At 41.8% G+C, this 27,872-nt stretch overlaps 1 protein-coding gene and 1 long non-coding RNA gene across 20 annotated transcripts in view; one reads left to right on the top strand and one right to left on the bottom strand.

The window, feature by feature from the left end:
- rbfox3a (RNA binding fox-1 homolog 3a) overlaps nt 1–21,295 on the top strand; it is a 514,332-nt gene extending 493,037 nt beyond the window's left edge. For 18 of the 19 annotated variants that reach the window (XM_055052124.1, XM_055052118.1, XM_055052114.1 and 15 more), the window contains 4 exons: nt 265–304; nt 3,080–3,138; nt 6,670–6,748; nt 8,853–13,754. In XM_055052124.1, coding sequence (XP_054908099.1) covers nt 265–304; nt 3,080–3,138; nt 6,670–6,748; nt 8,853–8,897 — 223 coding nt within the window. In that variant the 3' untranslated portion in view covers nt 8,898–13,754. Of the gene's footprint in view, nt 1–264; nt 305–3,079; nt 3,139–6,669; nt 6,749–8,852; nt 13,755–16,432 lie in introns of those variants that run through there. The other variant, XM_055052121.1, reaches the window with a different exon arrangement.
- Nucleotides 5,186–27,872, bottom strand: part of LOC129373950 (uncharacterized) — an 83,575-nt gene continuing 60,888 nt past the window's right edge. The window contains exons 4-5 of the long non-coding RNA XR_008607426.1: nt 6,056–6,205; nt 5,186–5,308 (exon numbers count right to left, since the gene is read on the bottom strand). This is a non-coding gene — a long non-coding RNA (uncharacterized LOC129373950). The remainder of the gene's footprint in view (nt 5,309–6,055; nt 6,206–27,872) is intronic.

Below are 27,872 nucleotides of genomic sequence, written 5' to 3'. Positions count from 1 at the left end.
GCTTGATTTATACAGCAAAGTCATGTGACAGAGCTGCCTTCTCCGATTGCTTCCTATTGTCCTCCCTCCTCTCTCCAACAACTGCAGCAACTGGAAAGACAAACAACTTTAGCAGAGCAGAAAATTGGACAGGGATTTGAGATGGTTGCACCTTTCAGTTTAACGTGTCATTCATTATTTGTGGATCGGCGCGCTGCGGCTGCCAGGAACCTGACCTCTCTGGCATGCAGACTAACTCCTCTTTCTTGTCCTCCAACTTCGCAGGGTGGTGTACCAAGATGGCTTCTATGGCGCAGAGATCTATGTAAGTACAGTCGGCTTTTCCTCCTGGCTGAAGCAGACACGAGGCTCAGCCTGGAGACAAAAACGTGATCTGCTCAGCAGCGCCGCTGCCAAGCCCGCGTCGATTAGGCCTCGCTCCGCCGTGCCAAGAAACCCGACAACAAAATTTAAAACCCCCTCAGCTCCTCCCTCCTCGCTCCCTTCCTGTGATCTCAGACTTTGGCAAAGAGGCGGACCCTGACTCAGTGTCCCGTGTCAAGTTGGTTCATTTAGATTCTTCCTCCGGTGCGGCGCTGGCTCTGAGGGCTTGGCCGGGATATCCCTGCCCGCCCCAGGGGCGTCTGCCCGGGCCAGAGTGGAGCCGGTGGCCCCCATACAACCGTCACCTCCAGGGCGATAAGAGCAGCAGCAGCAGATAAAGCGATTTCCCGTCATCGCCCTTCACAGAAGCTGTGGAGATGATGCTGAAATTACCGCACTGCCCCACTCTGACACCAGTCCACACCTGTGTGTGTGTGTGTGCGTGCGTGTGTGTGTGTGTGTGTGTGTGTGTGTGCGTGCGTGCGTGCGTGTGTGTGTGTGCGTGTGTGTGTGTGTGTGTGTGTGCAGTTCGTCCCTTTGATTTTCCTGCTGCTGAGACAGCGAGATGACAGTGGGCACAGCGGCGGTGACAGCTGCTTCTCACTTTCACCCCAGCCGACGCGCCGCGGCGGCGGCGTCTGGAATGAAACGCTAAACCCAAGAGATATATGGCTTACACACCGGCCCGCTTGATAGGACCGTATTTCAACAGCTTTTATTGCGCAGACACCCACCGCCACAGGAGACAGCGGCGCTGAACGAGGCTCGGCGAGCGCCTGATGGCCGCTCTGCTTCCGCCAGACAGTCGGATATCTGGGAAAAACTGGGAAAGTAGTTTAACCTCAGAGACGAGAATCTTTCACTGCCTTTCCATTTGATTCCAGTTTTTAGCTACGATTCGATTCAGAAACCAAGTTTTATATCATGAGAAAAAGACAACGTAAACAGAGAATATTGAAAACAGTGTTATAAATATAAAGTTCCATATTATATTTAATTCCATCAGTTTATACTTAAACAAAAATAAGTTTGTGCCTAAAATTCTGTAACTTAATAGCCTCGCCGCGTGGCTTATTCTTAAATGAAAACGAAGAAGAAACCATCAAATACTGTTAAATAATAGAACAAAACTATTTAATTAAAACAGTTTGACACAAAAATGTTTGAGCATTTTGAACTGAGTGAGAATCGCAGGATGAGATTCTTTCCTAACGAACCTCCTGGTGCCATGTTTAATTCCTAACAGGAAGTCATGGTTGCTTCGAAGCAATCTGATTGGCTGATAGGTTCTGGCTTAGTGCTACGCTGCCCCCTATTGGTTTGGCATGTTTAAAACGATCGGGAAAAGATCCAATGTTTTGTTTGGGTGGTTGTTGTTTTTATATCGTTCATCATGATAAGAATTTTGATTAATTGTTGTCAGAGAAGCAGTGATGTTAAAAAAACCTAATGTGTCATTATTTGTACAATTTTCCCCAGTTTGTTCAGTAGGCGTGTCAATAAGTGTGAAAATGTGATGAGATGCAGCCCTTTATGTGAACGGTCTACAAAAGAAGCTACTAAGCATCAAGTTTATTGTTGTCACAATATTGTGATCAAACCAAGTCCATATCGCCAAACCCTACTTCTGCACACGCGGGTCGCTTTGGGGGCGTAAACGCTGCGGTCACATTTAATTAGTAGCATGAACGACCACGCAAAACAAATTGTATTTCATCAGAAAACCATCAGATTTGAGCATCAGGACCAGCTGTGTCCAAACAATCAGTCAGTGCTGTCAGAAACAGCCCATGCATGCAGCAGGACTGCATGCGCTAATACATATGCATGCTCCTCCATGCAGAAACACACCGCTGCACACGGACATGATTGCGCTAACACACACCCTCCTTGACAAAATAACAAATGTGCAGCTCTGCTGTGTGCAGGATTTGACAATGTGGTGATTTATTGGCCCCTGTTTGTTGGGGCTGTTGCCGTAATCAGCGCGGTCCCAAGACAGGCCTGTCCCACAGGAAGTCATCTACTGTGACTTCCTGTCCCCTTGGAAAACAACGCCGGGATCCAGTCGGTTCGGGACGAGGACGCTCATTCGGACGACCCCTCCCAGTTTAAAAATGAATGAAAACATGCATTATTAAGAACCACCTATCCGGCGTTTGGGCCCAGACGGCACACGCTCCGGTGGCGCTAATAGAAAAACAGTGGGAGAACGGCTTCATTTTTCAAAGAGAGTAATAGCAGCACTCCACAATGAGCTCTTTAATTCCTTCCCCACTCTGGCAAATGAATACAGCAGTCCTGACTCCCTGACGCTCCAAACGCCGCCGTCTTGCTTCATTTAGAGCAGAAGAAGAAGCGGCTGCGGATAAACGTCCTCGTCTGAAAACGGCTCGGATTTGGGACTCGGCTCCTGTTGCTGCTCCTCCACTGGGCTTCTGGTGTCACAATAAGTTGCTCCCCAAATGTGCTGCTTCCTCAGATCATCATTCACTCCCCTAATGCCACCTCCTGCTGCCTGCACCATACATCAAACAGCACCCTCTGGTGTCTCAGAGGGGAGCTGCAGCGCCGCGCTGTGGGCTCAGGACCAGAACACTGTGCAGTGACATTTAAAGCTCCCAGCCAGGATTGTTGTTTGCTTGTGTATCTGAATTCTAACCTTTCTCTGAGCAGGTTTGCTTAATCACTAATTAATACTTTGGTATTTTAACAGGGCGGCTATGCAGCATACAGATTTGCCCAACCCACCACCACCGCTGCTTACAGTGACAGGTGAGCCTCCCGCCCCGCCAGGAAACACTGCACCAACCCTGCAGTCGTTCAAATGCGGACCTGGTTCTGATTCAGATCCTAAGAATCACAGAAATGGGTTTTTTTGGTTTTAGTATCTGCATGCTCTGAGAAATAAAAGCTAAACATTTTCTCAACTACTGACTATGACCTCTGACCTTGTTGTGATATTTCAATAATCTCATCATAGCAAAATCTTAAATAATGGTTTTATGATCTCTAGATAACAAGACTTGAATCTTATTTCATTATCTGAGTGCAGCTGATTTTCAGATCATCAATATTTCATTGCATGAAATAAGCCTCAGCTCACCGACCGACCAGCGAACTCATGGCCCGTATCAGTTACACCTCTACCTGTCGCAGCATTTTAGCCAAAGTGAAGCTGTAATGATTCTCTTGTGAAGGTAAATTTGTTGGTTGTCTCTTTGGTGCTTGCATTCTGATGGGCGAAACGAGATTACGGTCCAGTCCAACATGTTGAGTGTCGGCTCGGTTCCGATGTTTCCTGACCGGATCACTCCAAACACACGGCAGAAACTTCTCTTAAAACGTGAACACATGAATGAATGGCTTTGTTGCCTGGCAACAAGCCCAAATTCTAGATTTTGTGTCTATTGAGGCGAAACCGACAATAAAATGAATCAATGGTCCAGTCCAGTTTATTTGTGCTTCATAAAAGCATCAACGGCTGAGAAGCAGCATTACTTTGACAGGAGTCAGAAACATCAACACTCATCAAAATGTTGGTTCGTGTTCCCTTTACTGTCACTCTAAACTGATGGTTTTTTATTACATTTAAAGGAACTCAGTGTTTCGGCTGTTTTGCAGTTTTCTGGAACCTCCATGTCAATATGGCTCAGAAATCCCTCCAAATGTTCTGCAGTGAATCTGAGCGTTACTCGTCTTCCTCCATGTAAAACTCTGGAAATATAAATATTTTCCATGCTCAGAGGAATTGTTGGCTGACTTTTAAAGGATACATGAACCCTGTGTCTGTTGTAGTGACTGTTGAAGACGCATTTCTCTTCATCAGCAGCGGGTGGAATGATGGGAACATCTATAGTTGGTTCGACAAGCTATCTTTGGTAACGAGAACTTTACTGACTGAAGCAGAATTGGTTGAAGTGAAGGACTAGCAGAGGTTGGACTTTAGCTTCACGTAATTAGTGTTTCCTAACAATAAGGAACATATCTACAGGCCAAACGTAGCGGTGATGAATGGTGGATGCTTCATCAGCGTTTTACCGTACTCTGAAGGTTATTTAGGGTTTCCTGAGGATTTCTTCCTCTCATTTCATCTTATCCATTAGGCGTATTCTTTTTTTAGCTCGGAGCTAAAGAACATGCAGGGGAAAAAGGCTAACCTTGTTGGACTGGATGAGCAGAGCAGTGATATATGTCGTGACTCTGAGAGTGGGTATATCACTGTGGTATTTATGAATGGCCTCAGGTCTGTGGAGGGAGACGGACCAGCGGCTTCTGAGTGATGTCACTCCGGTTCAGGTGCGCTCCGTTCGGAGAGGCTGCGCTGATTCATTTCGGCCCCTGAAAGCCGTTGTCAGCCGGGATCTGGCCCGGTTTGGGAATCTAATCTGGAAAGGATTGAGCATGTCACTTGTGATAACGTACACCCTGCCGAGAGCCTGAAGATCATATCGATAATGTAAGATTTATCAGGCCTGGCCGAGGCGGCTCGAATTATGAGCAGCCGCGCTCGGCGGGAGCAGAATTGGACAGCAGCCTTTTTCCCCTTTCAGTGATTTAATTCCTGTTTCTGTTGCCCATACCTTTCCCTCAGATTTAATATAATTCGCGCCCAGGTTGTTTGTTGTGCTTTGTTTGTTTGTTTCCGTTTGAATAAGCGGCCATGCCCGTTGGATCAATAGGCGTTTGTCTGTATTGTCTCAGCAATACCTTATCGGACTTATCTGTGGGGCGAGGTCACCAGGACTGTGGAAGGCGTGTGAAAGCCTGGTAAAATATGAAACATTTATTATCTGAAAAGCTAACAGTGCTCACAGACAGTATTACCAAAGCCCCATCAGTGAGTGAACAGAGCGCCGCGCGGTGAGGGCGGTCTGAGGGCTCCGTCCCGTTGGGCCGGCCGTCGGACCGGCTCAGTCTCCGACTCCATGGTGTCAAAGTGTTTCTGGAGCAAAACCAGATCAACCGTATTAGCTGCTACAGCAGGAATCTGTCACAATACTCCTTAATCTGATTTATATATAAAACACGCATTAAGTTGAATCTGGAGACATTTCGATGTGTAAAATATGAATTTTCCCAGGATATAAATCTAAGTTTGGTTTCAAGATTAGACTGATATAAACACAGACCTTCATAAAACACAGGCTTGATGGTTATTTTGGGATTATTGATAAGTTGCGTGAACATCAGCAGTGGTTGATTAGCTCGTTTAAACACAGATTAGCTGTCACACAGTGTGTGAGCATGTCACTGCCGAGAGCGTGTTCCGGTTCTGATCCGGTTCGGAAACAGAACCGCAACACGCAGAATTCTGCAGCACATCCACATGCTTAAGTTGCCATAGTCAAGCTAGCATAACCGACCCAAAAAGAAAAGGAAATGTGAAAACGTTGAACCTTGTTTAGTGGTCGTAATGATCACGTTTAGCAGAAAACACTTTGTCCCCTTTTCTGAATCTTTGCATCATTTTTCTGACCCAACGCCTCAGACAGTCACATGACATCATTAAATAATCACATGCTTTTGGTTTTGGAGATGTCATTAGGTTTTTGTTCACAACTTTCAATTCAGGTCAACTCCAGAATCAGAATCAAATTTGGTATTTAAAAACTCAGACATTTTATTTCTAAGCCACGTCGTCCTGCTGGACCTAAACAAACGTACTGACATCGTATGTCGCTCGACGTACCTCATGTACGGCGTGGGAGCTGGATGTCTTGTTGTTTCCTTTAGGGGCTTTTCCTCTTCCTTTTTTTTACTCCCGGTTGATTCGGTGCCCTCAGTCCTTGGCTGGGTGTGCCTTATCTGCTCCGAGCAGACCCTCATTTGCAAGCAAGCGCTGAAAGAGAAAAAAAACACACAGAAGCAAAGTAAATAGAGGAATATGCGAAGTCAAATAAATAAATAAATAAATGAGGCAGCCACATCTTGTCCTGTCTTAGAAGGAAATTGGAAGGATTAGTTCCAAACCAGCAGCAATGAAAAGACAAGGGCGTGAGCCCAGTGTGCAGCCCGGGTAAACAAGCTCCGGGGGAGAGACCCGGCCCTCCAGCTGCCGCTTTCCTCCCTCTGCTCTTTACCTATTCACTTAATCAAGACGACAGAGCAAAGACGAGCGCCATGCACCAACCTTTGAACCTTCCTTTGTGATCTGCCTGCTATGATGCGGGAAGCCCAGGAGGCCGAGGAGGGAAAGAACCGATTGTACGCCAGACTTTGAAGAGCTGAGCATGAAACAAGAATGCGTAACTGTTTGTCAATGATAGATCAATGACTGTCTTCTCTGTGCTTCTTGTCATGCAGCTATGGCAGAGTCTATGCAACAGCAGACCCCTACCACCACACGATTGGCCCTGCTGCCACATACAGTGTGGGGACCATGGTGAGTCTCTGAGAGCGCCGCCTCTTCCCGTCTGCACCCGACTCTGACATCATGACGGTAGCTAGCACACGCTGTACCACAAAGACCAGCGGCTGCAGCCATCCCGGTTTTTATTCACCTGTTTTTTTATTTTAATTATCTTCATTAATTGATTTAGTTTTTGCCATGCTCTCTGGCACACCCTAGTGGAGCTGAGCAGTACTGTGAAGCCCCTGGCATGTGGAAGCTGGCTCAGACATTTAGTGCGATAACCGTACGTTCTCACCTCATGCATCACTGTTTGACTCGAGTTCCTCCTGTAATGAGAATGATTTGTTTTCATTTTTCAAGCTTTTCTGTTTTTATCCGACCTCATGCAACTCGCCGTCAAGCGAGTTGCCTCATCTTTTTGTTTTCATTCAGCCAAACCTCTGAAGGGATGAAGTTCAATTGTTAATGTCTGTTTTTAGCTAGCTTTTGCAGCTACTGTAACATCAAAGATGAAAAGATAAAAAACGAACCAGAAGATCACCTTTTTTTGGAACTGACAGTTTCTCTTTGGTTTTGTTTTACGGCGAGGAGGGGATGGGAGCGGGCTCGCAGGCCAAACGCACAGATTAAGGGCCATGAGACGCATGCAGCAGCGTGCCGTGGGACATAAACAAGAGAGCCAGACAGAGGGGCGGGGAGTCGCCTCGCCCTCCTCTTCTGCCCAGTAGCCTGATCGGAGGCGCGCTCTCTGCTTGAGAAATAACTCAAATTTCCGGCATGCATGCGATTTTTCAACAGCAATAAACAGAAAAATCTAAAGCTTTAAGTTCCCCGGTGCAGCTGCTAGCTAAAAGCTTTCATTAATTAAGACATTTCTTTCTCCCTCTTCATTTACTTAATTAAAAAAAATGTGCTTGAATGTTTTTTTATTCTTTCTTCTTTTCCCTCCAAATTTCCTTCCATTTTCCTCACTCTGAAAATCGTCCTCTTGATTGAAAGTAGACGACGGGATCTGGCCCCTGAAATTATCAGAGCTAATGTTTGGTGTGTGTTGGGAGCTTGGGAAGCTTAACAGAGACCCGAGAGAGAGAGAGTGTGTGTGTGTGTGTGTGTGTGTGTGTGTGTGTGTGTGTGTGTGTTAAACAAACAGTGAAGCTGCTGGGAGATGCTCTGCACAGAGGCCAATATCTAATAAACTCCTGAGCTAAAGAGAGGAGACCCGTTTGGTTCTTAATTCTTTAATCATATTTGATTAATGCTCCTCCAGCAGAGTGAAGTCATTTTGCATTTAAAAGCTATACAATAATTAGTTCCTCTGAGGTTGGAAACCCTCTTTTCTCATTTCCAGCTTGCAGACGAATCTAATACGGATAAAAGTTTTTGCACAAGCAAGAGGACTCCCTGAAATTAGGCAAAATTAGCCGTTGAAGGCGCTCGGCCGCCTTTGGAGTTTCCTAATTGCAACGGAACCACATAGAGATGAGAGGAGGGACTGTGTGCGTGCGTGCATGTGCAGGTGTGCATGCATAGGCCCACTTGCATGCTTTATGTGTGTCTGCCCTAGATATCCTGAGCATGGTGCTAAATCTAAGGGCCAATATCCTGTGGTGGTTTGCCCCTCCAGAAAGGTGCAGGCACCTCTGCAGACATGAAAAGGAGCCGTGATTAAAACTCTCAACTCCTTCAGCTTCCCTCTAATTTACAGCCCTGCAAGGACTGACTTCTCCAGCAGAAAAATACACTTATTTCTTTCATTTTAATTAAAGTAACTATTGAATCTGGGATTAGTGTTTCTATGACTTTCATTTAAGAAAGTGCTCTTTTTTTTTCTTTGCTCCCACAGATTATAAATTACGTCGGCTAAGCTCTGAGTCCACCAATCTACTCCGGCTCCTGCTGACCCTGTTCCTAACACACACTCAGAGAACATCAAGTCAGGCAATCAATTCAGCAAAACAATTATCGGCTTAAATATATCAAACTATCAATCTGCCTGCTGACCGTTCCCATTCGAAAAGTTGCTCCAACATGGAAAGTCAATAAGTTTAAAGGAAGGAAATTTGCAGAGAAAGAGAATCCAACTAAAGCTGTCACCTGAATACTGATTGGTACTTTTTCATCTTTGATGTTGCAGGCTAGCCTATACAGAGGAGGGTACAGTCGCTTCACTCCCTACTAAAAGAAAGAAAAAAAGCGAGAAAAGACAGAGAGACATTACCCCAAACAAAAAAACAAACTATCTTTAGAAGGAAAAAAAAAGTCAAACACGTAACAAGCGAACAGCCGGTCCTTGGTGGAGAGCTAAATCAGACAAAAAGCTTCCAGGTCCACATGCTGAGCCCCTCCCCTGACTCCCTCTACAACAACCTCTTTGATGTCATCATTGGTCTGCTCTTGTTTTGTATTCATTTTGTGCTTCTGGTTTTCTTTTGGAAACTTTTATGCACATGTGCATTATCTTGATTGCTGTATATGGGTGCTGTGTCACCATAACCAATGTGAGCCTACTGCAGCACGCATGGTGCATGCTCAGAGGTGTGTGTATGCAGCCGCTGTCATCTGACTGAGAATGCACCGGGTTGTTTCTGTCTCACACACAACAAGCAGAAATCAGGTCACTTCAATCCACTTCTTAACAGAAATGACGCTAACTGAACCGAACCTGGTGATTCTTAGCTCAAAGACAGCGCTGCTCTGACTGCTTTGATTTTTTTATTCCTTTTTTAACCTTAGAGTGTCCTACTGTTGTGCACTTGCAGTGGAGCCTTACAAGCTGTACAATGTGGTATGACAGCATGCAGAGTTAAGGGTCATGAAGGTCAGATTTCTGTTTTGGGACTCACACGGAGGCCCGGTCTGCTGCAAATCGCCGTACATGCAGCTATTCTGCAGCAGCGAGTGTTTCAGGGGAGTAACGCCGGCGGGTTGCGTTCAGGGCAGCATGGAAAATAAAGTAGGAGCATCGGCGTTGCCCGGCGGCAGCGTGGATTCCCGTCTCGGCTAATGCTCGGTGGTTTTCCTAATACCTGGTGGAAGTTATTGGTGTTGAAACCAAACCGAATGAAGCGTGCACTTTGAGTTGTTTCAACTTTTGTTTGCTAAGCGTCTCCTAAACGCTCGTACCAGAAGAGATGGAGTTCTCCTGAACATGTCGCTAAACGTAACGCAGCAAAGCATGCAGGAGCAGAATCTGTGTTATTAAATAAAACCCATGAAAAATCAGTAGAGACTGTAGCCTGTAAATAAGATTTATTACACGACTGTTGTAATGGATTACTGTAGAGAAATTAGATTAGCGGATCGACACAAGTTGCTTTAAGAACTTTGCTTGCTGCTGTTATTGCATATTGAGCTTCTCTGGTTTTTTGATTTTCATTAGAGCGAAACCGGCACTTTGAAGACGTCGCCTTTGACTCTGGAGAATCAAGATAAGAAGGTGGCGTTAGCGTTGCAGTTTGCAGGCAGTTCCTCCCCTTAAACCGCCGTCTGAGCGAATTAGCTGCATGGGGGCTGAGTTTGCAGCAGACTCGGCCACATATCCTCACTATTAACATCAAGTCGCACACGCACAGTAAAGACACGGCGCAGAGGAGGGGCGAACCCTCCGCCCGTCACTGGGATCTTTTCTTTAAGCATTGCACAAAATGTTTTACCTCAGGATAAGCTAACTAAAGTTCACAAACTAAGATCCAGAGCTGCTCACTCCTCAGCATTCAGGACAATTGTTTTCTTCCGCAACCAGCACGCTCCGCCTCTACGGAGCCCAGATGTTATTATTATTTTCTGTTAGAGACCCCAGGAGAGAACGATAAAATAAGACTGTACTGTTCTGAGCTACAGCTTCTGTAATATATAGATAGACATTTACTGTATAAGACATTTTACACAGGAAGATATAACCCAAAAGCACCCAGGCGTTAGGAGATGTAGAGCTAGTCCACATCCAGTCATTGGCTTCTACTTGTGATTCTACGTGATTTAAAGGAAATCTCTGTGTAGCTACTGTTAGCTGGTTTCAGTGCAGCTATGGGAAAAATCAAAGCTATTGCCAATAATATTTACTTTACATGTACTCACACAAGTGTTTGTGATCTCAAAAAAAATGTCTGTTGCACTTTGGGTTTTTTTTTTTATTTCTTTGAGATGTAACATATTTATGAAATCTCATATACAGCTAGTCATGTTTAGTCAAAATGTTAAAATGACAGAGTAATGTTGTATATCCGAAAAAAAAGAAAAGTAGCTCATTATCTCATGAGTCAAAGAAGATCTTTATGTGGATATAAAAGAGAAAAAAACATTGTTCTTCCTTTTCTATGCTAGTGTGAATGCCCCCCGACATTCAGGGGTTTTATAAGGAGCAAAACAAACTTTGAGAATTATTTTTAGCAAACAGTTTCATGAGTGGGTGTCCAGTCAGTGGCCACCATTAGCAAGCTAGCCTGGAATGAAACCCACCTCTTTTCTGTCTTTCTGATCTGAATGTGTGTGCCTATGATGTGCTCTATAGATATAAAATATATATGAATATGCATCAGAATGTTTGACTGTGATGGAGGAAGGAAACGAACAGGAAGAGAGCGTGACTTCACTCAGAGTCCCTGGAATAACATCACCACGTCTCCAAACAAATCATTTTACATTTTCATCAAATGTCGACATTTTTCTGTTCGTTTAGCAACAGCTGTAAGAATATAACATTATTACGACGCCTGCAGAAGGATGATAAGCATTTTCTTTACCATCTCCTTCATAAATAAGAAAAATGTAACTATGTTTTTCATATTTAGCCCTCAGATAAAAAGCTTCTGTTGGTCAATAACCGTTTACAGAATCATTTTCTAAACTTGGACTGTTTAGAAAATATGAAATCTTTGTAGTGATTTTCTTATCTGACTTTAGCTTTTTTAAATAGCATTTTCTCACATAAAAATAATTTATAAGTAGTAAGTTATCTGTTGTATTTCTAGACGTAAAGAAATGTTTTCTGTAAATAGATATTTGTAGAGTATTTGGACTTTCTCAGCAGCCTCATATAAAACTGTTTTCTGGTTTTACAAACATTTCTGATTATCATTTCATCAACCCAAATCAGATTAAATTTAGCTTGTTTTTCTCTGATTGGTCCAAACCTTTTGTCACCTGGGCCAAAGTTCAAAATAAACATCCAATATGTTAATGAAACACATAAAGTAGTCAGATTTTAGGAGTGTATGTGTTGAATATTAAAGATCCAAAACTTATCATGGGTTTTGCAAATTTAACAAAATTTCTAGGTATCAATAGGTCAAAATTGAGTCAGTTCTGACCAATAAAGTCAGTTTTTAAGTTTAATAAATTAATTAAAAGCAGATTTTGGTGCAGCTTTTGCATAAAAGTGATGTGGAACTTACAAGAGAAAGCAAAAAGTCTGATTATTTAAAGCCAAATAACTGGTGACGTTGCCAATATTTTAATTGGCAATAGTTGGAGATTTTACTTGTGATCAATTTGCCGCAATTAAAAATAGAAAGTCAACCCTGCTTTAAGACAAAGGCACCAACAGAATTAAACAGATTTAATTTTATAAAGCTCCATTTCTGTCTGGATCTGGACCAAACAGAACAATTTGAGGAAAATGTCACCAGTTGATATTTCCTGATATTTTGGCAACCAGGAAATCTTCTGGACATGAAGAGTTTAAAGCTTCAGTGTCAGAGAAAAAATGGCTGCTCTCATCCATCAGTCTAATTACCAGAGCAGCTGCAGGTTGATGCAAAGACAAAGATCAAACTCTTAACCTCCAACATGAAGGAGGAATTTATCACAGGAGCGCTGAAGTGGTCCATCAAGCATCCACTACTTTTTATATCAGTGTTATTTGCAGACAAATATTAAAATCAGAATGATGACTGAGGCTGTGTTTAAATGTTTCATTCTGAATTTTCATGGAAACTGTTGCTCTGGTAATTTTAAAAGGAGCTTAATTAGTTTGGAGATGTTTTATTCTGTAAATAGATTACGGCTTTAATAATAGTTTCTCCCAATGATTTGTGGTTCATACTGCTGAAATGGACTTTTTAATCCATTATGGTCATCAGAGTGTGGTGATACACTAATTCGCTTTTGGTAATTACACTGAATGTTAAAGCATTAGCATATGCGATGCAATTAAGAGGAAATGGAGATGTGTTTGTGAATGTAAGTTATCCCGACAAACATCCCGCTGCGAGGGAAACGTTTTGCTTTTTCCCCTGATGTGATGTTATTTCCGGGACGAGTGGGTCGTTGTCAGAGCCGCTCCTAACAGTCTGCACGGGTTTGTCAACAGTTTACAGAAAAAGTTCCAATTAGCTGCTTCAATGTCAGCTTATCAAGGCTTAAATGTTATAGATATAATATTAATTAGCATTCTATAGTGTCAAGATCTAATGCATTTTATCATGCTTACAGTAAGTCAAATGTGAATTTATAGTACAAAGACTCTAACTTTTAGGTTTGTTTGCTTTTGTTGTACTTTACCAGCTTAATATGCAACCAGTTCTCTATTTGATCCACCTGTTTACACTTATTAATAGTAGTACTGAGCTATGTTTACATATGAGAAGAAAATACTCTTTATGCATCGTTTATATTTACAAGTATTCACTAAGCCCTGATAAGCTGGCAGGTGAGTTTATTAATCCACCTAAAAATATTTGTACAAAAGAAAACCAAGCAAAAACGTCGCAGCACCTGTAAATACATTTAAATGTATATACACACAAACTATATCATGATTCTCTGAGTAACTGTTTTATATGTATTCCTATATGAAGTGGGGTTATATGTGTATTTTCAACTTAGCTCAACCTGTTCTTGAACTCTGTCATTTCTATAATGAGAATATATTGTCTGAAAGGTGTAAAGTAATTTTCTTTGAGATTAATTTCATAGGTAAAAGGTTTACTATAATGAAACTTTTAGTTATTCTTGAGATCTTTCTGTTGTCAGTATGTGACATATAAGTAACCACTGATTGTTTTCTGAGTGTCAGAATAAAGCAGTTATAAGAACATTATGTCTTCCTTCACACATTGATGTTTGTTTTCAAGAAAAACTCGATTTGGGGTGAATTTTCTTTTTGTTTTTCTGTTTCAGTTTTTCTCAGAAAGACAAAATATTCATGCCTGGATGCGTCTGGCCATGCAGATACCGATCAATTATGAGCTTTAAATTGTATCAGAAACAGTAAATTCAGCAGCATTTTGTACTTTAAAACAGAACTTTATTCAGAAACCAGAAGAAATGAATCATGCAACAAACTGAACTGAGTGGGAGAAACACGTCATCCTCCAGACAAACAGGAAGCTGTAAATGTCCCGGCCCTGACTAACCTCTCCTCATATGGAGAAACCTTCCTCTAATTGAAAAATAATATGTTTATGTCTGCATGATTAGCGGAAACACTTAGTAATTCTCCAATATCATCGGCATAAAGAAAGACTGGAGCCTCTTTCTCAACATGTTTTCTTTGACTCTCTCTGCCATTTTGATTTAGTGTTGAAGTTTTCAGCATGGCAAAGTGAAAAAGGGAAAACAAAGGAAAACATCAATGGTTTCTATGGTTTCGAGTGAGCAACACAATATTTCCTACCAACCAAGAGTCGGTTCAACCAAGAGTCGGTTCATACGTCCTTCACTGCCAATGATTTAAATACAGGACTCAGAACTGACTATTTTAATCGTTCAAATGCAAATAATATCTGAATGTAAATCAAATCTTCCTTATTTCTGCTCCAGCAAATCAGCACCAAGAAAATGGAATGGTGCTCTTGGATTGGCTGCTTTTGAAATGCCAGCCAATCGCGTGTCAAGCAGTGTTGTCGAGGTATTCCAGCTTCTCACTTTACATCTGAAAAATCCTGTGAATAATGAACAGCAAATATTAGTGAACTTTCAAAATCACATTTTCACCTTTGTTGGCACAAAGCTGTTCAGTTGTGTTTTTATTGGAAACTCCAAACTAAATGAAGATTTACAGGAAATGTATGAAGAACCAGCATCTATTCATAATTCATGGATTTCACCAATTCCATGAATTAGCTGAAAACAAAAACATTCAAAAGAAAAAGCAGTTTGAGAAGCTGAAACACAAAAGTACAACGATAGTTGACTCGCCATTGGTTGGCGTTTTTCAAAACTAAGTCCATTCCTTTGTGCTGATTGGCTGAATCCCCAAAAGTACTCTTAAGGAAGACTGCCAATGTCAGCTGCTGCAGTATTTCCCAGATGGGTTCAATTCAAAAATACTTTATTGGTCACAAAAGGAAATTAACTTGTTGTAACGTGTAAACGTATATTTGGTGTTTTAACTAACAATATAAACAGTTGCAAGTGTTTTTAGAGGTCTGAAGTGTTTGTGCCAAAGAGTTCCAGAAATTAATATGCATTAACTCATGGTTGGTAAGACAACCAGAACAGGAAGCGCCCATATAAGAAAGTTAGTGGGTCTGCTTGAACTAGGCCGCTACATCATCTGGTTTCAGAGCCATTAGTTCTAACTGAAATGAACTGAATTGTCACCGAAATGCAATCATGAACCATTGTTAATGATGCAGTTGATATATTTATCTCCGAATTGCTATAATGTTTATTAATTAGCATAAAATTACGCTTAAAAAGTGAAGAAAATGTGAAAAATTTCTCTAAACTACACAGGGTAAGGCAGCTCTATGCTTTAGTGACGACGAACAGAGAAGTTTAATGGCTTCTGAACAATTTAATGATTAGATATAAAAAGTTATTAGTGACTATAAATTAGTAAAACAAAGGAAAAAACCGCAGCCTCCTTCTAGAACCGTATCTGGATGGCTCAGACCCACCGGGTTTTAGCAGATTTCATAAAGAAGCACAGACTCTAACACCTGAACTAACCCTCTCCTGAATCCTTCAAGTCTGCGTGTGATTAATATATTTGTGTCTGCAGTCCTTCCAGGACCAGGCAGCCTGTCAGCGAGGACTATATGTAGCTCCAGCGCCATTGTGCTCCCTCCCTGCTGAGTTGTAAGACTGCGTGTGGATATTTTTGTATGGCAGCTCCCAAGTGAGCGCGCAGTAAATCTGAGGTATGGAACGGAGAGCGGCGGGGAAACGCTGGGCCAGTCCTCCGTGAGAACAGAGAGATGGATGGATGCTGACTGAGCACGCCACTTCATTGTTTGTCTCTCCGGATTGGAAGTTGGACTACAAAGCCATTTCCAAATCAACGCCTCATCTTCTTTCATGCCCACATTTCTTTATCAGAAGCTCCAGTGAGCTGCTGAAGATCAGTGCGAATTAGTGAGCATCTGTCGTGACGAGGGTCCGGGGACGGCCCCCCTCGCACCACGCCCGCTCTCCTCCGCCTCCATCCAGCCCCATTACGCCAACACTTCTCACTGCGCTCCGCCAAAGCGCCGATCTCCACATGTATGATTACAGCCGACTCTGATCTTTATTCTGGCGAGAGCAGCGGCGGCGGCGGCTTGTTTTATGCTGCGTTACAAAAGATGTTTTCTCTCCAAACTTCAAGTTCATGTCGGGTGTTACGACTCTGTGCTCAAACCTCATCCAACTTTCCTCCTTGTAAAATTGTAGTTATATCTGTACGTTTGTTGCATGTTTTGCCATGTTGAAAACTGGCACATCTATCACAGTGAGTCATCACTTTCTGCATATTTACCAGTTCTCCCTGCTTCTCTCCCCTGTTTCTAGTAAATACAAAACGAAGAGCTGTACTCAGTATTGATGGACATCACAGATGAAAACAACGAAGAGAGGAGAACTAGCTTTAAGAAAATAACACAAGAAGAAGAAGACGAGAAGGAGTCCCTCTACTGAGGCTGGCGAGGGAAGACGGGAGGCGTACAAAGTGGCGCCGCGGCAGTGGTGTCAAACCAGCCACAAACTTGACAGATGGAGTGAGCCAGTTTCCACCAGGGACCACCTTTTTGCCGGGTAGAAAAAAAAAAGACAGAGAGAGAAGGAAGTGTCCCGTTATTATAAAACATTTTATTTTTCTATACTTTTGTGATTTACAATGGTAAAAAAAAACAAAAACCGTGTGTATAAAGCAGTATATATGTACAAATCTGTTTTTATGTTTTTTGGTAAGGGAGATGAACAGTTGGCCCTTGATGCTGAAGGAAGGAGGAGGGAGGATGACCTCCCCGCCCCCCGCCTCCTCTCTCTATGGCACACTGCTCTGTCACCGAGGTCGTGTAAAAAAACAACAAAAAAAAATACAACTAAAAACAAGAAACGAAAGAAAAAACAAAAGGTGGCAGGGAGAGCTCGGCATCCAGGCAGATGCACTTTCTACGCTGTACTTCCTGTGGGCGGAGTCTCGTGGCTCCGCCCTCTTCCTTTCTGGGCCGATGAAGATGACGCCGCCGCTTCCTCCTTGTCGTGGCGTCGCCGGCCCGCAGCTCCTACTGTTAGCAGCGTCCCCCGTGGATACTGTCGTGATGTCACTTCCTTTTTGGCAGCACCATTGGGCATCCCCGCCCTCCCCAATGGGCAGAGTCACTGGTTTACAGCTTTGGGGAGTGGGGGGTGAGCCACGGCGGGACGGTGACACGGTACACAGCCGAGCCTCCCCGTCTGCCCCTCTCCACGCCCCAGCAGAGGTCACTGACTGAAGGACTACTTAGAGAAAAATGGCGCCAAAGCCGCTGACTTTATCCACCTGCCAGACTCCGAGCCCAAGCCTTGTGTCACTCTGCACCGACGGATGAACTGTCAGACCAACACGAAAACAAGGTGCGTACAACTACCAAGGATGCACGTTCCCATCCGACGAGAATAACTCATCACCATCCATGTAACAAATTGAATTATAATCGAGTAATCCCATTGTACTACATCAGCAGGTGCATAACCAAAACACAAGCCTGAGGCATATAGACTGTGTCGCTAGATAAAACATTATAGAAATACAGTAGTGCCCATCCAACAGTATCAAGGAACGAGGGCTGAAATATGTGATTTCTTTCGTCAATGTATTCTGAGAATATTTGTTGGTTTTTTTTCAGCACTCAAAACTTTTCAACAGAAAAAAGTTTTAATTTTGTGAAAGCAGAACCTTAATTCTTTATATCAGGAGAGTCACTGTAAACGTGTTTAATCAAGAATGTCGGTTCAGTTTTTGAATGTATTTTAATGTCTAGGGTGTCCGATGAGTATGTATTCTTTTTTCTGTATATAAATATATATACATATCTATTATATGGGCTGTGGTGATGTCAGGGAATAGAGGGGGTGGCAGGAAAGCCTCCGGCCCCCCGAGCATAGTTATCAGAACCCCCTCCAACTAAATATGTCCCTGATATTTATTGTAACATGTGATCATGTGCTATACGACTGAAAGTGTGACGGTGATAGTGTGAACTGATCTCCCCTGAGTCCCACCCGTACCACCAACACACGCACTGTGCAGATTCTCGCAGACCAACAGCACACGCTGGATCCCCGCCATCGTCAGAGCAAAGCGTCACATCCCGGCTCCTCGCCGACCCGCCAGCCCTTCAGAGACAACGGTTTACATCTGCAGTTACTCTGACCCCTCACTGGAACTGCAAAGACTTCCTAATTAGCGCAAGGTGTAGTAAAAAGTTTATGAATATTGATTTCTCTTTCTTACTTGAACCAAAGTATGATTTGAAGGTGCAGGCTCAGTGCTCTTTGATCAGGAGACAGCGGGACTCTGGGATGACGGCGGAGCCTGGATGCGTATCGACGTGACCCAGATTTCATTCAGTCACGGCTGCAGAGGAAGCGCTCGCACTTCAGCCGCTTTAACGAGCTGCGCTGAAGGAGGCCAGCTCGCAGCTTCCTGTGGCGGCCTCGGTTTACGAAGCACCGGTCTCACGCTGACCCCGGTGGGCGGGCAGCCGCTTGGTTTTACTGCATATTGGATATAATCTGCTGGCCCTGAGGAGAAAGTTTTTACTTTTTTTGTTTTTTTTAAAATCAAAGGTGAGCAGGTTTGGGTGAAGCACAACTTAGTTTGAGAGTTCAGGGTATGCTACTTGGTTGGTGGTGGTTTGTGAAAAGGGAAAGAAAAGATTAAGCTTCTGACTTCCTGTACAAAACTACACAGTGTACTGTTAATATTCTGTACAGTAAATCTCACCTCACACTTCTTGATTAACTTCATCTTCTTTCAGGTTAAAAATAACAACAAAAAAGACTTGTTCTGAATCAGGGCTCCTACCCACGCGACCTCTGCTCATCTGTAGACAGCCTCCCATATATTACAGAGTATCTATATCATGGCAACTAACTGTTGTGAAGTCTAATTGGGGTAAAGTCGGTCATTTGTTTTCCCATACAGCTTTCATCTGCAGATTTAGCATCTTCATACCTGTTGGTTTGTGTCTGAGAGTCAACTGATTGTTCTGGCCTACTTTCAGCTGCGCAGACTGGAGGTGGGTCAGGAAACTCAGGAGCAGGTTGGAGTTTTAGTTTGCTGGGAACTTCCAGGGAGCCAGAGATAAAGAGCCACAGTTCGTTTCCTCCTCCTTTTCGTCACATAGTTGGAGTTCGTCCACTGAATTATCTATGCATACTGCAACAAAAACACTTGATGTCATGTGTGATGGGCACATTTTCTGAGAGAACACTGTTGTGTACTTATTCTAGTTAGCTACTAGCAGATCTAATCTGACGGGATGACGCTGGTATTATTACGTGTTCTAGTTTTGTCAACAAATCTTGAGAAAAAGTGAAAAAAATGTGTGTGTCTCAGTATCTCTGACTTAGTTATACTGTTTTTACAAACGAAAAAAAAAATCTAAACAAAAAAGTGTAGTTTTTAGCAAATGTTACTCAAATAGTAAGTGAGCTCAAGTGCATTTCCTTGGGGACTATTTTCAGCAGCGGATGAATTCACAAAAGGTGCTGTTGTGAGTATTTGTGGCAGCAGATGTGGACATTTCACTTCCTGCAGCGGCGTCGGTGTGTTTTTCTTTAGGGGGAACCATGAAGCTCTGTGTATCTGTTTGGGTTTGACCTTTTTAAATCGTGTTTTTATTTATTCTGTTTCAAATCAAAGGACGTAGCATTACTATGAAACAGTGATGCAAAAAACAAAAGCATGTCAGAGATCAAGCTGCCTCTTCTTTAGTTTATGCAAACCAAAAAAAAAAAAAAGTTTGAGGTCTGAGAATAGCAACATTTGCAGTAACTTGTGCAAAACAAACGAACCGATCTTGATTTGTTTCTCGTATTAACTGTTGTAGACGTAGGAATAGAAAATAGGGGCTGTGTGCAATGTTGCCATTCTGCGTATTCTCCTGATGTTTACCTACTGCTCATTCTGATCCACAGTTCACAGCGAAGACAAAGAAAAAACACCGAACCAATGACACTCCTACCACAGCACTCGTTTCAGACGTATATGCAGCTTTGCAGCTAACTTTAAAGTGCAGGTTTTGTAAAAAATAAAAAAGCAAATAAAACTCCTTTTAGAGTTGTGATGGAGAGTCCCATCCTGCTTACAGGTTACTACAGCTCTTAATGCATGAAGGTATTTTGTTATATTTTTTCCATTTACCTGCTACGGCTCTCATGAGCTGCTTGACAGTGTGTAGCTGCCACAGCCTCATGCGAGCTGCAGTTGAAAACCAAGAAAAAAATGTATAAAAGATGAATTTTATTGCCTTAGAATTTTTATCCAGTTGATATGAGAAATACTAAATAGATTTTAAACGTTTTAATGGAAGTAGTTAGATGTTAGTGTCGGAGCAGCAGTGGTGAGGCTTCCATCCTGTTTTTGACCTTTAGGGCCGTTTTGTTCCCGCTGTGGTTGTTTGTCTCTGCTCGCTGGCCAACGCAGTGAAAAACAAAAAAAGGCAGAGCTAAAACTCCAGCCTGCGCCGTAGCGTAGCGGTGGGATGGAGCGAGGGGGGTGGGCGTACGGCGACCCTCCCTTCCTTCCTTCAGATGCCTTTATGTTTAAAAAAACTGGTCCTGATCTTCCTGAGCACAACTGCTAGAGCTGTGACACTCGCAGGATGCCCCTCGCTTCCATCGGACCCCGTATAGCTACCCCAACCCCGGCCTTCCAGTATGTGAGTCGACTGGCCCCTTTTGTATTCCTGGTGTTCTGTACATAATAACCTTCACCCCAACTGGTCTCTTACTTCCTTCAGCTGTCCTTTCAGGGGGAAAAGAACAAAAAAATACGTCAAAAAGAAAAAAAAGACCATTCTCTGACTCCCCAAATCTTGTATTTTGTTCTAATGATGACAAAATTTATTTATAAGGGATTTTTTAAATTCTATCTCTTTCTCCTTTTTGTAAATGTTCCAGTTAAATAATGTTTAAAAATGTTAAAAAATTAAATGGATATATTGAAAGGTTAAAAAATGTCTCTAGAAGTCCCCGCCCCCTCCTCTGGCTCTGTACTCTGAACTTTGTGTTTTCGTTTTTTCTCTTTCTGTATGCTTCTCTTTACGTGCTTCAGATGAAGAGTTCTATTTATTATGACATTAACGTTATTATAATTATGACTAATTATTAATATTATCATCCTCATCATCCTCATTATTATCATTAATAAACTTGTCTACTTCAGCTGCGGAGTCTCCGGGTTGTTTGTGGTGAGTGATGGCGCTCGGTTGGCGCGCAGTGGACTGGGACTCGACGTACCGCACGAATCCCACCGCACAACCGAGCCGAGACGCCGAACGAGATGAGGCAGCTGGAAATGGGTGGGGCTTCTTCCTACAGCCATTTGTCTTGCGACAACCCCTTGTGAGGCTGCAAGATGGAGAGCAGCCGTCTGTCGCGGAGGCCGGCGTTTACCTGAGCAGCTTTGCCTGGGAAAGTGGAAAAACCGACGCCGGTCTTTCAGGGGCGGACGGAGAAGAAAATACCAGAAAATGTAAATATTACAGAAGATGAGTCTGCGTCCATCACTGTCGGCTTTAATCCTCTGAGCTTCTGCAAACAGTAAGATGAGGCGTTTCTGCTGGAGATTGGGTGTTATTTGTATTTCTGCTGCACCTCGTCAACATTTACACAATGAGACCTCTGCAGGCCTCATCCCAGCAGGCGTGTCATGTCTTCCTTTTTTTAAATGTCACATCTTCTTTTAAAGGCCATTAGATTTTACCAATCCAAATTCAGTTGTCTGTTTCCTTAAGGCATCTTCATTTCCAAGTGAAAATCAGGGATTCAGAGGGAAACCAGTTTGGTTGGACATGCATCTGAAAATCCCTTGAGTGCCTTCGTGTTTTCTTGTTTCCTAAAGTTTTCCATTACTGTTGTTTTTCCCAACTCCTGGAAAAACAATCAGAGATGGAAAATTCACTCTAGACACATTTTACATTTCAATTAAAATCTTATAAAAACTCAACGAGGAGCAAAAACAGATGGATGATAGATTTTCTCCTTTTTCATTAAAAAAATTCCTGAATCAAATCTCTTTGTTTTCTTCTGCATTCCTTCATTTCCACTCTAAGTCTATGCAAAATATCAACACAGTATCAGCAGATGATGTTGTGTTGCTCAAACCTGAGCAATTCATGCAACTAGTTTTGAAGCTGTCAATACCAACAAAGGCTTCTGCAAGAATTAATAGCAGTTCGTGTTTTAATGCTTACTTCTCGAGTCTTTTTGCATCAATACAGACTTTATTTCTGAACTTATTTGTTTTGGTTTCTTTCTATAAATTGATTACTTGGGTGTCACCAACACCTGGTGAAAATGTTGTCAAATTGCACATTTAGAAATATGTTTACGATGAAAAGTTGATGCTTATTTTACCCACTGTATAATTTGAATTGAGGTTGTGTTGGTATAAAGTAAAAAAATATTTTTCAACAGATTGTACTGTTGCACTGCATAACTCTCAGTGGTTGCATGTTATGTTTGTAAATTAAAGCACTTTAAGGCCTTTCAATAACTCAACCTTTATTGTACCATTCTACTTCAAATAAATAACTGAATGTTTACTAGATTAAATAATAATTTACAAGTCAATACTACTGTTATGGAGAGTGATTAAGAAAAAATTTAAAACTATAAAAATGCAATGAGTTACAAAATTTGGAGGCACCTTAGACAAAAAGGCCATTTGAATTAATTTGCTGCATTTATTCCTTCTTTATGTAAATTTTATTCTTCATTAAATCTTGACCTGCATTTAAAAACACAGAACAAGTAATTTCATGTGGTTTTCTAATAAATATAATCAGACCAGTTTCTGTAACTATTACTGCATATAGATAATATTCTGAAGTGTACTAGAGGCTAATTGTGGGACAGTTTTAGTGTTTTTAGACTAGTTGGTTGGAATATAAATTTATGATAAAGTTGGATCTGAAGGCCCACAGGAAGGAGATGCTGGAGGCCAGGTTCTGTACTTGATAAGCAGGTAAAGCCATCATCATTCAAATCAAATTAAAAACGGTTTCACGTTGCTGAATAAATTAGCTAAATATGATGGAGAAAACCCAAAACTGATCCCCAGCTCTTGGAAACAAACGGTGGTGATCTGATCTCCAGCAGCAGCTACTTCTGTCTGCTGCCAGATGGCCAACACAGCGAGCAGGTTGTGGTCCGGCCAAATTAGGATCATTTCCAGGTTTGTCTTAATAATTACTTTGTTTTCGCCACACCTGAATGACTGGAAAACATCCCCAAAACCAGACAAATGACAGAGCCACCTTAAATGACTCCACCACCTGATTAATAGTTATTAAGCCAACCAATTGAGCCTTTTGTTGCACACGTTTTGTGTAAAAGAAAATAACTCCATTCTGATCAGAGATAAAAAAAAAAAAAAAACATTTACAGGTTATTAAAATAAAATTGAACCTGCCAAAATTATTAACTTATTTCTGAGTTTGTTGAATAAACAGATTTGTTGACACTTAACTTTAAAACTGTTGCAACAAAATCCAAATACCAAGAGTTCTGGATGAAGCAGAACTCTTGATGATTGTTTTTAAAAACTGAATTGCAATTAACCGTAAAATTGCATAAATTAAAATGATGAAAATAAATTTGCTTATTACAAAGAACAATTAAAAAAAAGGAACTGAAGTTGTTTAATAAAAGCTTTTTGCGCCAGGCGTATGGAAGCTCATTTTACGCGTCACATAATCAGCAGGTGGATGTTACTACTGACGAAAAGGACGAAGAAGACAGGAAGTGGTAGGATGATGATTTGTTTTTGTTCTCAGACAACCTGCAGCGATTATCAGCTCATAAAACGTGTCATTCCAACCTGTTGAATCCAGAGCTCGTCAGTAAAATGGCCGACTATCGTTTCTCAAAACGCCGCTCTCCAGGAGGCGGGGCTTCAAGCCGCGCCAACACCTGAATAAGACGCCGACGTCTCCTCTGGTAGATGATGACCTGGTTACATTCGTTGCTGAACAAGCTTATTGACGTGATTTTAATTTATTTATTATTTAATGAAACAACACAATAGCAAAAGTTTTTTTTGACATAAGCAGAAAATGGACAAACATTTGCTCACATTTGTAATGCATCTAATGATTATTATCATAAAACTTAAGTATTGCATCTTAAGATGAACCCATTATTAAAACTGAAAGACAAAATACTAAAATTTTAAATGTTGTGTCTGAGTTTAGCAGGATGCTGTCAGCTCAACCACCAATGGGAGGCAAGTTACCTTTACGCCGAGTGTTTGCACATATTCACAATGCTCAGGTTTTCCTTTCTAAGCTTTTAGATTCCATGAATTAGCAGCTTTATTTATTTCACCTCTTCTTCACAGAAAAGAAGAAATAATGACTATTCTGAATCTGCTACTCTTTTGAGCCATAACGCAGCTCTTTCAAGAACAGGAATGTTAGGAAAGATTCAAACTCAGTTAAAGGTTTTGAACAAATGTAACACATATGTAAGCATATTATAAGTCGGGGTATTAAAGCCTAATTCATGTTAACACAAGGACATCTAATTCAAATTTATTGTAGTTTAAATGTACTTTGCTGTCATATTGTAGCTGCAATGTCCTCTACCTCCCACATGGTGGCATAATTCATCAGTCTTCTACAGTCTGGAGGCCCCTGCAGTTCATAGTCCACTTGTTTGTGTTGGATCTTTCCTCAGAGCCTTGGCGTCTCCCACCTGATCCGCCTCATCACTAAAATATTATCTCCCTGTTTTATTCATACATGCAACGCTTGATTAAGGTCAAATGGAGATCTAAAATATGATAAAAGCATCTGTTGGGCTCAAATAGAATCTGTCACCCCAACCACAGCAATTGACCATAATCACACAATTATGAAGTGATGAGACACTTTGGCTTTATGGGGAGGGTGCTTTGCTAAAATGGCCCACGTAAAATCCCATCTGTACAAATGGGCCTTGGATTTGAGCCAAAGTGGGGGCTAAAAGACCCAATATATCAAGTCACAGCACATCTAACAGAGGGGAACACAGAACCAGGAGTCTGTTGGTGTCAAAGAAAAACACGGCAGGGGTATCTGTAAGTGCCGTCAGTTCTGTAGGTACAGCACTCCTTTGTGCTTATTTGATGGCGAACGCAATTAACAAAGATGATTCATGAGCCAAGTGATGGCTGACTCCTGGTGGCGGTTTGGCCCACAGTTTAGTCCTCTAAATCACTTATTACTGTCGGGTTAAAAGTAATGCCTGTGCATATAAACACACATAGACCTGTGGCTACATCGGGTTCAAGGATACCTCTCCATAAATTCACCATCATGAGTATTAGCTTAGCAGTTAATACTGAGGGAATAATAACAGAAATGTAATATCCATTAGCTAAAAATGATTGAATTCTAACAGATTCAAGATCACCATGTGTGAACACAAGGAGTTAAAATGATAAAGTTGTGAAAAACTAAGAGCTAAATGGGAAATTAACAGGCAGGCGAGTAATTAAAAACAGTTCACTCTCATCAATTTACATTATTTATTTGAAGAAAACATATATTAGAAATTATTGCTAAGTTTTAATCTCAAACATGCAATGTTATTTCTTTTATTTGTGGCGTGTTTTATTTCAGGAGACGGAGACAAACTGCTTACTGGTATTAATGGTGGTGTGTTGGTGGTTTGTGTGAATCAACACACTGTCTAGCAGAAAAGACATTTTCAATGAACCACAGGAGTAAATGTCACATAATTCTGTTAAATTTACATTTGAAACCAATAAAGTGTTTTGAATTTAATTAAATTTGAATTCTGTTTTATACATATGTAGAATCTGAATGAAGTCATGTGGTTTTCATACAGACCCTTCAATGTCCACAAGACTCTTCATGGGTCAATGCAGTGATGTAACGACTTTAGGTTTCAGAGATCAGCCACAGGGTTTGCAAGCTGAAACAAGACTCAAGAAGGTGAGAAACATTTCGAAACATTGTTGAATTTGCTGGGACGTCCATTTCTGGGAAGATTGGCAGCAGTTTTAAATGTTTTCCCCTCGGGAATAATTGCTTTTCACCGAAGCATGATGGACTTGGATTAGTAGTCATAGTCTACCCTACGGCTCCTCGGACACTAAGGTAAAAACTAGCAGGATGCCTCCAGCCCATGGAGGAGCCCTCCAGCGCCTCCATGGGGTGTTGGAGGGCAACACCCCATATCAATTAGGCAGTTTCTTTTCTTTAGGCAAAATGGGTAAAAGCACAATACAAGAAAGAGTCCAAAATAACCAAAAGCCTCTCAGAAGGATCCAACACTCTTGAAATTCCTCAAATATTGGAGCTTATCAAAGCATTTTGTTGCAAACAGAAAACAAGGTCACAGAAAACCTGTTGAGAAAGAAATAAATGCTAAGAATTACACACACACACACACACACACACACACACACACACACACACACACACAAAATCAAGCATATTTTAGGTCTGCAAACTACCAAAAGTACCAAGAAGTAGAAGATGTTCAGAGTTCAGAGACATGGCTGAAAATCAATCACCACTGAACAAAAAGCTGAAGTATTAAAACTGGGCCAAGAAATAGATTTCTAGCTGGCTGAACCTTTTTAGATTGAAGAAGGGCTCAAGATGAACTCCACAACCTATTATGAGTTTTTAGAGACACTTTCTTCAAGCAGCAGCTCAGGAAGAAGTCTGCATCTTTCCAAAAAAAACACAGTGATTTTCAAGCGGGACAAGACTCCATGCATCCTGATCGGGACCCAAGTAAAAACTTGTGGGCAGATCTTAAAGCAGAGATTTACAATGAAGGAAAACAATCCACCTCTGGTACCTGACAGGACGTGGCTGCTGCTGCACAGCAAGCTGATCATCAACAAATCAGGAACTGACTCCATAAATAGACGTTGATGATCGTTACTAAAAAGTAACAGTCATATTGGTCACTTTATGTTAAAAATATTTACTGCAAAGAGTTGAGTTGTTTCTCAAACAAATGAAACAAAGTGTATTTTTCATTTAGTTGCATAATAATTGTGCACATATATTGACATTCTTCTAAGAAAGCCAAACCCTCAGTTTTACTTTCCTAAACAGTCATATGTTTGATGTTTAACATTTTTGATTAACTGAGAGCTCTCTTAAAAATAAGACTTGCTTAACTTACATGAAAATGGTGAATTATATTTCTGGTTTTCCGTAACTGACACTCCAATATAAGTAACATCCGATTAAAACATAACCCGAAGTTAAAGAATGATTGGTACTCTATGTTGATAATCAAATCCAAATTTGCTCCATTTTTCTGTCCATCATCGGACCGAGCTTATAAGCAGAGCTCCATTTTGCAGTCCTCAACAGCCTCTTTCCCATCAAACAATAACAAGTCTCAGCGGGGCGGAATACAAACCACATTATGGCTCTAATAAATCAGGCGCCAAAACATTTATCAGCGCTCTCTGTGTGTGTTGTCTGGATGTTGAAGAGCTATGAAGCCTCGTCCTGCTCAGCTACTCGGAGTTTCCTCAGATGATGAGGGAGCAGCAGGTTTCTTGTCTGGAGTTTTAGACAGAGCATCCATCAGCTCAGCACTCCACCATCTGCTGCAAACACTGCGGCGCTCGGCCCGACAACAAGCCATCTGCAGCCGCTTTCACCAACATCTCAGAGAGAAGATCTCACCGACTCATCAGATGAGAGGAACAGCAGCAGCCACATAAAACTGGAACATTATTGTCAATTAAGAAAGTATCTGC

The sequence above is a fragment of the Poeciliopsis prolifica genome, unplaced genomic scaffold (assembly GCF_027474105.1).
Source record: "Poeciliopsis prolifica strain line A6 unplaced genomic scaffold, Auburn_PproV2 SCAFFOLD034, whole genome shotgun sequence".
NCBI lineage: Eukaryota > Metazoa > Chordata > Actinopteri > Cyprinodontiformes > Poeciliidae > Poeciliopsis > Poeciliopsis prolifica.
This window is presented reverse-complemented; position numbering and strand designations above follow the sequence as displayed.